Source organism: Nematolebias whitei, chromosome 17 (assembly GCF_014905685.2).
Source record: "Nematolebias whitei isolate Nwh7 chromosome 17, NemWhi1, whole genome shotgun sequence".
NCBI lineage: Eukaryota > Metazoa > Chordata > Actinopteri > Cyprinodontiformes > Rivulidae > Nematolebias > Nematolebias whitei.
This window is the reverse complement of record NC_056514.1, coordinates 2,332,188-2,344,912: the sequence shown is the minus strand read 5'-3', so window position 1 is coordinate 2,344,912 and position 12,725 is coordinate 2,332,188. Positions and strand designations below refer to the sequence as shown.

At 41.3% G+C, this 12,725-nt stretch overlaps 1 protein-coding gene across 1 annotated transcript in view; it reads left to right on the top strand.

Moving 5' to 3' along the window:
- LOC119424241 (aconitate hydratase, mitochondrial) overlaps positions 1–12,725 on the top strand; it is a 68,251-nt gene that overhangs the window by 11,027 nt on the left and 44,499 nt on the right. Inside the window, exon 2 of the mRNA XM_037691725.1 lies at positions 10,327–10,469. Within this exon, the coding sequence (XP_037547653.1) occupies positions 10,396–10,469 (74 nt within the window). The 5' untranslated portion in view covers positions 10,327–10,395. The remainder of the gene's footprint in view (positions 1–10,326; positions 10,470–12,725) is intronic.

The following is a 12,725-nucleotide window of genomic DNA, read 5'->3' as shown; positions in this document are numbered from 1 at the left end:
ACACATTACCATTAAATATCCAAAGAAATTTTGTTAAAAGACAAAGTTGTTATAATCTTAAGGGGATAGAGATATTTGTCAAACCAAAATTCAGAACTAGTCTGAAGGGAAGGTCTACCTCAATCCAAGGAGTTGGATTGTGGAATGGTCTAGAGAGTGATGTGAAAAATGCCAAGTCAATGTGTACATTTAAGAAAAAGATCAAAACTGAATTGTTAAAAAAGTATATATGAAGTAGCTTAGTGTGTGTTTTGTATTAAAATTAGATAAATTAGAAAGTTATTCATTTTGTTCTGTTACTTGAATATTATTATGTCTGAAATAATTGTTTGAAAAAAGGGGCAGATATAATAAGATTTTTTCTTCTTTCTGCTGCCTTTCATTTTAAATCTTTTGTATCTTTTTTATATTGTTATGGAATTGTTTTGTACTTTTTTTTAAATGAATAAACTATATACCGTACCATACCTTTTCCTTTTAGCCATCCTATTTGTAAAAAAAAAAAAAAAAAAAACCTGCAGTATGACTTTTTATAATTGTTTATTGTTGTTGCTGTTGTCCATTGTTGTCATCTTTCTTTGTTGAAATCATGTCTCTCTTGTAAATGAGTCCTCGAGGCTCAATGGGATTTACCTGTCTAAATAAAGGTTGATTGATTGATTGTCTGAGGTTTTTTGTGAACCCTGAAGGCATCTGTGCCAATCGTGCTTTTCAAAATGTGACCTACGAGTGACGTGTCTTTAGCATCAGAAAAACGGCCGTGATTAGCTGAATAGTCCGCTGCGCCTGCCCCATGAGTGAGGAAAAGAAAAGAAGAAGAAGCAGAGCCGGTCTGCAAGTGGACCCATCATTACTATAGTGTATCAATAGATTTGTTATTTTGGTTATGATGGGTGTACGATAATTTCCCTCAAAATACGATAATTTTATGTCTCTAGTACGATAATCCTACATTTCTCACCTGGCAACACTGCTTGGAACTGTCAAAACAGCTGCACCACCCTGGCGAAATGCAGCCCCACTCCCCTCAGGAAGGAGGTTGAGGAGCATTAAGTGTAGAACCACTAGACTGAGGAACAGCTTCTACCCTGAGACTGTTAGACTCATGAATGTCTAACTAGAATAATCACTGTGAAAAACCACATCATGTTACTGCTGATCTGTTTAAAGTTGATGTGTTCATGCGTGCACATCCGCTCACACAGACTCATGTTCATGTTTGTGCTGATTTTCAATGTTTTTATGTTATGAGTGCTTAGTGTATATTTAGTTGATGTTTTTCTTAGTTCATATCTTACATGTTATTACTGTTTTTCTTATACATTTTATTGTTGGATGTAACTGGGACCCTGTGTACATAATTTCGCTCCACCACATGTACCACATGAGGTGCGAATGACAATAAAGAATCTCTGACTCTCTGACTCTGATTTGACCATTAAAGTGCATTTATTAGCAAATGTTAGACTGAGACACACCTTTGCTATAATTTTGAGTAAATAATTGTTTAGGTGCTTTTCTTGTTAAATTTCGGTGAAATGAGCCATTCCTCCTTCCTTTTTCTCATCCTCTGCTTGTTCATGTAGCACCGAGTCAACGAAACTATTTTTTAAATAAAGCTGATTTTACCATTAAAGTACATTTATTAAGCAAATGTTAGACTGAGACACGCATTTACTATAATTTCGAGCAAACAAATAATTGTTTTTAAGTGTTTCTTGTTAAAGTCCTCCCGTGCACGCTCCCGCGGCTGCCATTTGGCATCCCATCGGTTTTTGGCACAACACAATTTCCGGGTTCTGTCCACATTTCCGGGTTGTCGGCGGTGACGCGTAACAAACGCAACACGTCAGCGATGACGCATAATAAATGTAACGTATACAGCGAAGCAACATATTTATGGATTTTTCCAATTTATTAGACAAATATGGACAGATGCGACTTATAGGGCGGTTTGACGTGTCCGCCGGAAAATAAGGTAGTCTGAAGGAGTGCTACGTTGTAATTCAGGGAATAGGATTGTGAAATTGCCCTGATGTCACTATAAATAAGCTAACAGCTGGCCGAGACGGCGTCTGCCCGAGGGCCGCTCCAGGCAGCTCTTGCGCTACACTGTTGAGCGTTGCTCCTTTGGTCGCCTTCACCCGGGGTGCCCTCGATGTCACCCCAGGATGAATCTGACGCCAGTGTCCATGAGGTGGTAGGAGTGTGTCTCTTGTACACACCAGGAATAAAGGTGGACACTGGTGTTCATATACATAGGCAACCAAGGGACACAGGATGCTGTCTCAAATTTATTTATTTATTTATTTTTTATTTTTTGGGGACTTCCGGTAAGATGGCGCCCGTGTACATGGCTTGCAATCCACCTCTGCTGATGGTGTTCGGATTATTTGTGTTTTGTTCGTTTTTTTATCTGGGACATAAACTTGCTGCTAATGTATGACCGACAACAGCTTCTGGCTCTTCGTTTTTCTGCCGTCGATGTCGCTTATTTGGTCCAATATGAGGGTACCTCTGAAACCTCCGCCCCCCTGCTGGCGAACGTGCCAGTTTACCTTTGCTGCGCTCCTCACCTCCCTGCCCGGAGATATCGCTACAGATGCCGGGGAAAACGTGCTAGGTGGCTGGTAAAGCTTAAAGCCCTGCACGCTGCATCTTCCTCCAGCTGGTGGTCAGGGTTTCCATCGCCAGCTTCCCGCGTGCCTGGACCAGGTAAACAATGGAGGGGCTGTTATTGAAAACCTGCGGCCATTGAGGCACGCAAACTCCACCGTTGCTGGATCCACTTTGAACAGTATCCGGATGTGTTTGGTCAACGCAAAATCTATTACCAACAAAACTTTTATCCTCAGGGACTACTTTCAAGAGCATGATTTGGACTTTTTCTTTATCACAGAGACTTGGATGTCTCTGAGTGAGTCCAGCGCCTTGACGGAATTATTGCCACCGAACTGTCTGTATTTTAATGCACCGCGGCCATCAGGCCAGCGCAATGGTGGATTATTAACGATATTCAAACCAACTTTTGACTGTAAACAACTGACCATCCCAGTTTCCCGCACCAGCTTTGAGCTGAGCGTCTTTGAGCTGAGCGTCTTTGAGCTGAGTGTCTTTGAGCTGAGCGTCTTTGAGCTGAGCGTCTTTGAGCTGAGCGTCTTTGAACTCAGCCATTCGCCTTCGACTTTATGTGTGCTCGTCTACCGCCCACCTCGGTCTAAGGATTTCATAGATGAGTTTTCTGATTTCTTGGCTGAAATCACACCAAAATATAATCATGTTTTCATTATTGGGGACTTTAATTTGCATGTGTGCTGTCAGGAGAAGCCCTTGGTTAAGGACTTTTTAGATTTATTGGACTCATTTAATCTAACTTGGCATGCAAACGGTCCCACCAAAGAGTGCGGACATACACTGGACCTTGTTTTAACTCGTGATGTGACTGTTTGTAATCTTGAAATTGGTGATAATGTTTTTTCAGACCACATACCAGTCCAGTTTGAGTTCATCCTCCCCCATCTAACTCCTAAGTTGTGCATTCTTGCACGTAGTAGCCGGGCCATTAACCACTTCACTGCTGCACGTTTCACAGATGCTTATAACTCTGAAATGATCATTCAGCCCCCGGTGTTTATCACCACCACGGAGGCGCTGACATCCCAGTTCAACTCTGTCTGCTTAGACTCTGGATCATGTCGCTCCAGTTAAAACTAGAAAATCAAAACTCAGAGCAGAACCTTGACTGAGTGACGTCACCAAGGCCGTTGGGTAGCAATGTAGGAGGGCAGCGCACAAATGGAGGAAAGACAGGCTGTAGGTCTCTTTTCATATACTTAAAGAGAGTTGGCACCGTTATCAGAAAGCAGTAAAAGCTGCTAAATCCAAATACTTTTCCGATCGCATAACTTCAAACTCTCACAACCCACGTGTCTTCTTCTCTACTCTAAAATCTGTTCTCCACCTCACTGAACCATCGCCTCTGGAAACCTCGACTGAGCTGTGCGAGAACTTCTTACATTTTTTGGGGGGGAAAAAATTGCGATCACCCGGGCTCTCATTTCCCCTCCAACTCATGACTCATCCATCCCACCTCAATCTGCAGCTCTATTTGACCATTTTGAACCCATCACTCTTATCTTCTCTTGAGCAGGTCTTGTGCAGCTTGAAACCTTCTGGTTCCCCCTTTGATGTGGTCCCCCCTTGACTACTAAAGGAGGTTTTTCCTACTCTAGGTCCGTCCATTCTTGCTATAGTAAACAGTAGTTTATCCACTGGCGTGGTGCCAAAAACCTTTAAACATGCTGCTATCCAGCCTCTCCTGAAAAAAAAAAAAAACCTTGACCCCTCAGTCGTGTCTAACTTCCGGCCTGTCTCCAAACTCCCATTTGTTTCTAAAATACTGGAGAAAACAGTTGAGTCCCAGTTGAAGTGCTTCCTAGAGGATCACACCATCTTAGAGCTATTCCAATCTGGCTTTAAACCTGTCCACAGCACTGAAACTGCCCTATTGAAGGTTTTTAATGACATCTTCAGATCCACAGATACTGGTGATTCTGTGCTGCTTGTCCTATTAGACCTCACAGCCGCCTTTGACACCATCGACCATGAGATCCTCATTGCTAGGTTGGAGCAGTGGGTGGGCATCACAGGGTCAGCCCTCAATTGGTTCAGATCCTACCTCACTGACAGATCCTTTTGTGTCTCCATCAAGGATTTTAGTTCTGCAGCGACGGAGCTTAAATGGGAGTTTCTGCAGGGGTCCATCCTGGGTCCCCTCCTATTGTTTCTATACCTGCTGCCACTTGGTGCTATTTTCCGGAAACACAACATACCCTTTCACTTCTACGCCGACGACTGTCAAATTTTCTTCCCCCTAAGACACAATGGTACATGGTCTATTCAACCTCTGCTCGACTGCCTGGCTGACATCAGGGACTGGATGACTTTAAACTTCTTAAGTTTCAATGAAAAGAAGTCTGAAGTCATGTTGTTCCCTCCCAATGACACATTCAAAAAGCGTTCAATAAAGTCTGAAGTCATGTTGTTCCCACCCAATGATACATTCATAAAGCGTTCAATACTAAACCAACTGAACTTTTATTTTTAACAGAAGATGTTTCGCTCCTCATCTGAGAAGCTTTCTCAATTCAATGAGCAGTGAGTGAGAGATTCAGGTTATAAGGCTGAGTAGCTATGTTTACATGCACAGAATTCTTTGACCGGATTGAAATGTGTTCTGTTTGAATAATTCAAATGTATTGCTTACATGGGCACAATCTGTTCATGACGAGCATTTACATGCAGCGGGCTTTGTTCTGAACAGCAGAACTGACATGCGCAGAGTGGCAAACTCTCCTTAAAAAAAACACAGAAGAAGTTCTACTTCCAGGGTGAACGTAAACAAACCTGAGCACCCAAAATGGACCCACGACAGGTTTTAATGATGGTGGAGACGTTACTGCACCCCCTGACTGAGCTACAGGTAATAGAAATCATTTTGAGCTCTTTCAAAGTTTCTAGTAGAAATGTTGTCGCTCACCAACCAGTTTTGCTCCCCTGACAAGCTAATATTATTAGCATTAGCCAGGCGGAAATGGCAGTCGCACATGCGCAGTCAGGTCAGTTTTTCATGATCAGATAAAAACGAACAGATCAAGCGTTTACATGCGCACCGATCGGGTTACGGATCGGCGTAAACCACCCGTTTCGTTCTGATCACAAATTATATCGGATCTCGTCGAATACACAAAAAATAACCCGAACGGAGTGTTTACATGACACACTTTTGTTCCGACCGGCCATTTGATCTGGTTACTTATGTCCATGTAAACATACCCAGTGTGATACGACACACACACATATGTAGATTTGACAAGTCACACCTCCACACCTTAACATTGGTTCCGATATGTGGATGACACCTGGGTCAAAATCCAAGCTAAGGAAATACAAGTGTTCACCAGACACATTAACTCGGTCGATAACAACATCAAGTTCACCGGAGAGGATGCAAACGACAACAAGCTGCCTTTTTTGGACTGTTTGGTTCAGATGGAAAGAGAGGACAGTCTCAACATTGAAGTTTACAGAAAACCAACCCACACAGACCAGTATCTTCTGTTTGACTCTCACCATCCACTGGAACACAAACTCTCTGTCATCAGAACTCTACAGCATCGGGCCGAACGCGTCCCCACGAAGACAGAAGGGAAGGAAAAGGAAAAGAAACGCATTCAAGAAGCTCTCCAAACATGTGGATATCCTAACTGGGCTTTTGTCAAGTCAGCGAGGAAATCTACAAAACATGCAAACAGAAAAAGGAGAACAACAGACAGAAAAACATTGTCATCCTTTATGTTGCTGGAGTATCAGAGAAATTCAGAAGGATTTTCAACAAACACAACATCTCAGTACATTTCAAACCCAGCAGGACTCTCAGACAGAGGCTGATCCACCCTAAGGACAAAACACCTATACACAAAAAGTGGTGTAGTGTATGCAGTCCAGTGCAGCGAGGACTGTCCAGACCTCTATATTGGAGAAACTAAACGGCCTCTTCACAGACGCATAGCTCAACACAGGAGAGCCAGCTCTACAGGACAAGACTCAGCTGTTCTCCTCCACCTCACAGATAAGGGACACTCTTTAGAGGACTTTTGGACCGAGAACACAGATGGTTTGAGAGGGGGGTGAAGGAAGCAATTTATGTAAAAAGAGAAAAGCTGTGTCTTAACAGAGGAGGAGGCCTCAGATTTCCACTTTCAAAAACCTATAATGCAACTTTAAGACTGATTCCCAGCCAGTTTTCACACCTGATGGGAACAGAGGGGTCTCATCTGTGAATTAGAGTAACAAAGACTTTAAGAAACCCCCTACAGTTAAGGTGTGGAGGTGTGACTTGTCAAATCTACATATGTGTATTTGTCTTCTCTCTCTCAGCCTTATATCTGAATCTCTCACTAGCTATGTTTACATGCGCAGAATTCTCTGACCGGATTGAAATGTGTTCTGTTTGAATAATTCAAATGTGTTGTTTACATGGGCACAATCTGTTCATGATGAGCGTTTACATGCAGCGGGCTTTGTTCTGAACAGCAGTACTGACATGCGCAGAGTGGTAAACTCTCCTTAAAAAAACACTGAAGAAGAAGTTCTACTTCCGGGTGAACGTAAACAAACCTGCGCACCCAAAATGGACCCGCGACAGGTTTTAATGATGGTGGAGACGTTATTGCACTCCCTGACTGAGCTACAGGTAATATAAATCATTTTGAGCTCTTTAAAAGTTTCTAGTAGAAATGTTGTGTCGCTCACCGACCAGTTTTACTTCCCTGACATGCTAATATTATTAGCGTTAGCCAGGCGGAAATGGCAAAGTCGCACATGCGCAGTCAGGTCAGTTTTTCACCATCAGATAAAAACGAACAGATCAAGCGTTTACATGCGCACCGATCGGGTTTCGGATCGGCGTAAACCACCCGTTTCGTTCTGATCACAAATTATAACGGATCGCGCCGAATACACAAAAAATAACCCGAACGGAGCGTTTACATGACACACTTTTATTCCGACCGGCCATTTGATCCGGTTACTTATGTCCATGTAAACATACCAACTCACTGCTCACTGAATTGAGAAAGCTCCTCGGATGAGGAGCGAAACGTCTTCTGTTACAAATAAAGTCCAGTTGTTTTTGTATTGAACGCTTTTTGAAGTCATCATGTCTTGGATGACTGAGAATCTTCACCAGCATACTCCCAATGACACGATCACAAACCACTGCATCGACCTTTCCACTCTAACCCTGTCAGAAAAACAAAGAGTCACTAATCTGGGCGTGATAATGGACCCTTCCCTGAAACTTAACAGTCACGTAAACATGATTGTTAAATCATGTTTCTTCCAACTGAGGCGGCTGTTTAAACTGAAGCCCATATTGTCCAAAAAGAACCTGGAGACAGTAATACATGCATTCATTACATCTAGGCTTGATTACTGCAATTCACTCCTGTTTGGTATCAGTCAGACCTCCATTGCACGACTACAACTGGTCCAGAATGCAGCAGCCCGATTTTTAACCAGTGCAGGCAAAAGAGAGCACATTACACCAGTTTTGGCCTCACTGCACTGGCTACCGGTTCACCTCCGAATCCATTTCAAAATATTGCTGTATGTCTACAAATCACTGAACAGTTAAACCCCCCCACCCACATCTCTCTGATTTGCTACAACCGTATGTCCCACCACGTTCCCTGAGGTCAGCGGACCAGTTGCTCCTCACAGTTCCAGGAACTCGTCTTAAGCGCAGAGGTGACAGGGCCTTCTCTGTAGCTGGACCAAGACTTTGGAACGAGTTACCTCTGCTTATCAGACTGGCCCCCTCCCTCTCGGTTTTCAAGTCCCGTTTAAAAACTCACTACTATTCAGTAGCTTTCAACACCAGAGGATCTGTGTTTTGAACCTGTATGCTCCACACTGGTTAGTCGTCATATTTATTATCTGCATCGTTTTTATGTCTATATTCTGATGCACTTCATTTTGTATTTTGCTTCGTGTGTTGTCTTTTGTTCTGTCTGTACAGCACTTTGGTTGGCCTTGTAGCTGTTTTAAGTGCTCTATAAATAAAATGATATGGCATGGCAAAACAATTTATATGTTTAGAGAGATGATTAAGTTAAAGTTGTTAGGAAACTATGATACCATGTGAAGAATGCCTGATGTTTTTTGTTTAGCTTTGGGGTTTAAGCCTGAGTTGTTGTTTTGTAGTTATTTTATTTTATTTTTTAAATAAAGGGGCAGATATTCTTCTTTCTGCACCCTTTTCATCCAATGTTTTTTTCTTTTTGATGAATTTGTTTTGTTTATTTTTTTTCTCTTAAATTAATTAATAAATTTAAAAGATTGACGAAGTTGAGAGTTTTACGTTTGGTGATTTCAAAATTTTTTGAAGGCTATATAGAAATAAAAGGTGAAAATTAATTTATTTGTACACTTTGTACAGTTTTTCTGAGGCTTTTATATTGTTTATATCAATATCGAATTATATCGTTATCAACCGAAATTAAGAAATATATTGTGATAAAATTTTTGCCTTATCGTCCAGCCCTATGTGTTCGGGATGTTTCTGTTACTACCACACAGAACTTGAACCCGTGTCTATAAAATTCCGTTTTAACCATTTTTGTTTGCTTTAGTTGCTCAGCTGTAGTGGCCATTTTGAGTTGGGTGGACTTCAAAAGTAAATCAGTTGTAGATGTGCATCCAAAGATAACTTTCTGAAAGTTTTATTAAATCTGTCCTGTGCTTTATGAGATATTTTGGTAACAGAGAGACATACCCACTCAGAACATTATTGTCCACATCTTGCTCATAGACCAGCTCTCTATCTGGTTTGATGACAGTTTCCTGGCCCTTAATGTCAGTAAAACCAAGGAACTTTGTTTGGGAGGTAGATGGGAGCAGCCAGCACCAGACCTACTTTTAGGCCTTCTATTATAAAAGGGCAGGAAGTAGAGCAGGTGACTAATTTTAAATACCTTGGAACAATAATTGACAACAAGTTGACCTTTGAACCCAACACTGACTATATTTACAAAAAAGCTAGACAGCGTCTCCACCTTCTGTATAAGCTAAGGAGCTTTAATGCAAGCAAAATTACTTTGCAGTTGGTGTACAGGTCACTGGTTGAAAGTGTTGTTTCATTTAATATTGTCTCATGCTATGGGAACCTCCTAGCCAGAGACAGGAACAAGTTGTCCCGGGTGGTCAGACAAGGTAGTAAAGTCATTGGTCATCAACAAATGACACCTACAGACCTGTACAGTCAGGTTCTTAAAAAAAAAGGCAATCCAGGTTTACAATGACCCAACTCATCCACTGCAACCATTATTCAGGTTGGTACCATCTGGTAGAAGACTCCTGGTTCCTTTAGCAAAGAAAAACGGGTACAAAAAGTCATTTGTTCCCTCTGCGGTGAATGTACTTAACAAGGTCCTATTTAAACGCAGCCTCACATAACAAACCACTGTCTGCTGAGATGTTTTCATATTCTAATGTATTGTGTATTTTAGAATGGTTTTAACTGAATGTTTTAAATTGATTTAGCAAAGTTTGGTTTTAAGTTTTTTAGAGTTTTTAATCACATTTTTATTTTGTTTTATAAGCCATATGTCAAAGACAAATCTCCATTTCATTGAATGATATGGACAATAAAGTTGAATTGATTGATTGATTGATTGTTTTTGTCGGTGGGCACGCAAGCATGCTAAATCTAGAGTGTGAATGAAGAATAATCTACATATGTGCTTATGTTGCTCTTGTCTTCAGCTGGTCCTGGGCCATGGAGTACGGCGTCTTCATGTATCGGCGGCTTACAGGGCTAAGGCCAGAGTGTCAATGAGCCGCTTTGAGCCCACTTCTTTTATCAACTATGAAAAGCTTCAGTCTAATGTAGACATAGTTAGAAAAAGGTCAGTATTCATTTTAATCTGCTTTATATTTTCTCTGGTTTACATCTGTGCTTCCTGTAACGCTTCATTTTATCTGAGTAAATGTTTGCTTTTCATTGTTTATATACTTTCTACCCCAGACTTTCACTATCCTTGTTCTGTAGTTAATCCAGTGTTTCCCCTACCATTATACAAGCGGGGTGCCCCGTCAACTGAACAGAGCGCCCCACATACCGAACCGCATGCACCGCCCACTACGGGTGCAAATCTCTGTATCTGGAGATTCGATTCAGATTTTTGGTGTCACGCTGCTGCGATCCAAAAATCAATTTTTCCGATTCAGAAACGATTTTCGATTCACAAACGATTTTTCTATTGAAATGGTCATAAATTTTGTTTCATTGATAATGTATATGGCAAGCTGAAAAGCTTAAACAACAATGTAAACAAATAGAACATTTATTTAAAAACAATAATTTTATGTTCTTTACTGTATCAAATCTTTTTGCATTATTTTATATTTATATCAAAAATAAGACAAACTATAGGAGTGCATAAAATTCTGTAACTTAAATGACCAGTTTTAGGTTAGCTTAGTTGTCTGGATTTTTCTTAAAAAATTATAAAATAAATAAAAATCTCAGAACAAATAATTCATCCGTCCATCATCTTTACCCACTTCTTCCTTTACAGGTCACGGGGGTCACTGGTGCCCACATCCAGTCATCACCGTGTGAGAGGTGGGGGACACCTGGACAGGTCTTCAGTCCATCACAGACAAATAATTCAAAATATATAAATACAAAAGTAAACAGACTTCAGCCTACCATAGTACATTAACATTTAACTCAACATAAAATACAGACGTCAGTTTTTTTTTAACCATATTGCTCTAACATTTGTTATATTTTCAACACTTAACCTAACATGAAATATACAGACTTCACAGTCTTAGCCATATGGATTCATATTTAGTCAATATTTCACAAAATTTCAAAACCTGTGCAAACCTGCACAAAAACTTCTGAACTGTAATTTATAAACCATAAATTGTATCATTTAGAACTGGCTCCAGGTGATGTTTCTAATCTGTCCTCTTCCACCTGTTAAAAAGACAAATTACATTGTTTGTTGTATAACTTTATAAGTTTTAGTATAATATGAGAAATAACAGGGCAGCACGGTGGCGCAACTGGTAGAGCCGCTGCCTCTCAGTGAGCAGGTCCTTGGTTCAAACCCCGGTCCAGGGGCCTTTCTGGGTGGAATTTGCATGTCCTCTCCGTGCATGCGTGGGTTTTCTCCGGGTGCTCCGGTTTCCTCCCACAGACCAAAAACATGCATGTTAGGCTGATTGGTAACTCTAAATTGTCCCTAGGTGTGAATGAGAGAGTGAATGGTTGTTTGTCTCTATGTGGCCCTATGATGGACTTGCAACCCGTCCAGGGTGTACCCCGCCCCTCGCACAGTGATTGCTGGACATGGGCACCAGCGACCCCCGTGACCCAAAATGGAATAAGCGGGTAAAGATAATGGATGGATGGATGAGAAATAACAGTTACCTTTGAGCTGCAGCTGCATCAGAGCTTCTCCCATCTGTTGTTTCATGGTGAAGTTGTGCTGCTGCTTTATCGCAAAAAAAAAAAAAAAAAGCTACGTTAAGGAATAACGTACATTGGATCCAGCGTATTAAAAATAAATCTAATCCCCTCACCTTCAACTGAGCTGTCTACTCATAAATCCCTTGTGATATAGCAGGAGATGGAGAGGGAAATCTTCGCAGCATTTGGGGAAGCCTGGAAGTTTTTTGCAGAGTTCGCTGGTCGGCTGCTTCGCTTTCATCTTTCACGCATTTTGTCGTATTTCCAAAATATTGTCCCGCAATTTTATTTTACACTTTTTGTAAACAACCGTGCTCTTCCAAAAAAGTTCAATCTGGTCCTCTGGACATTCAAAAAAACAAAACAAAGCAAAAAAATATAGAAACGTTTCGTCTCTCATCCGAGAGACTTCCTCAGTCTGAGGTGCTGTTTTCAGCTCAGTCTCTTAAATAGCACCGTCTCAGAGTGGATCAACCAGTTTGCTGCTGACAACCAAAACCAGCTGCTCACATGGTCAAGAACGACCATCTGCCTAACAATGGATCATTAGCACACTGATGGCTGTTTACTATTCACAGGGGGTTGAGTGATACTAGCAATCACAGCATTGTAAGAGGGGGACAGTTGAACCTGGAGGCCTCCACCCCTGTTTAACGATGGACGATTTCTTTTCACAAAG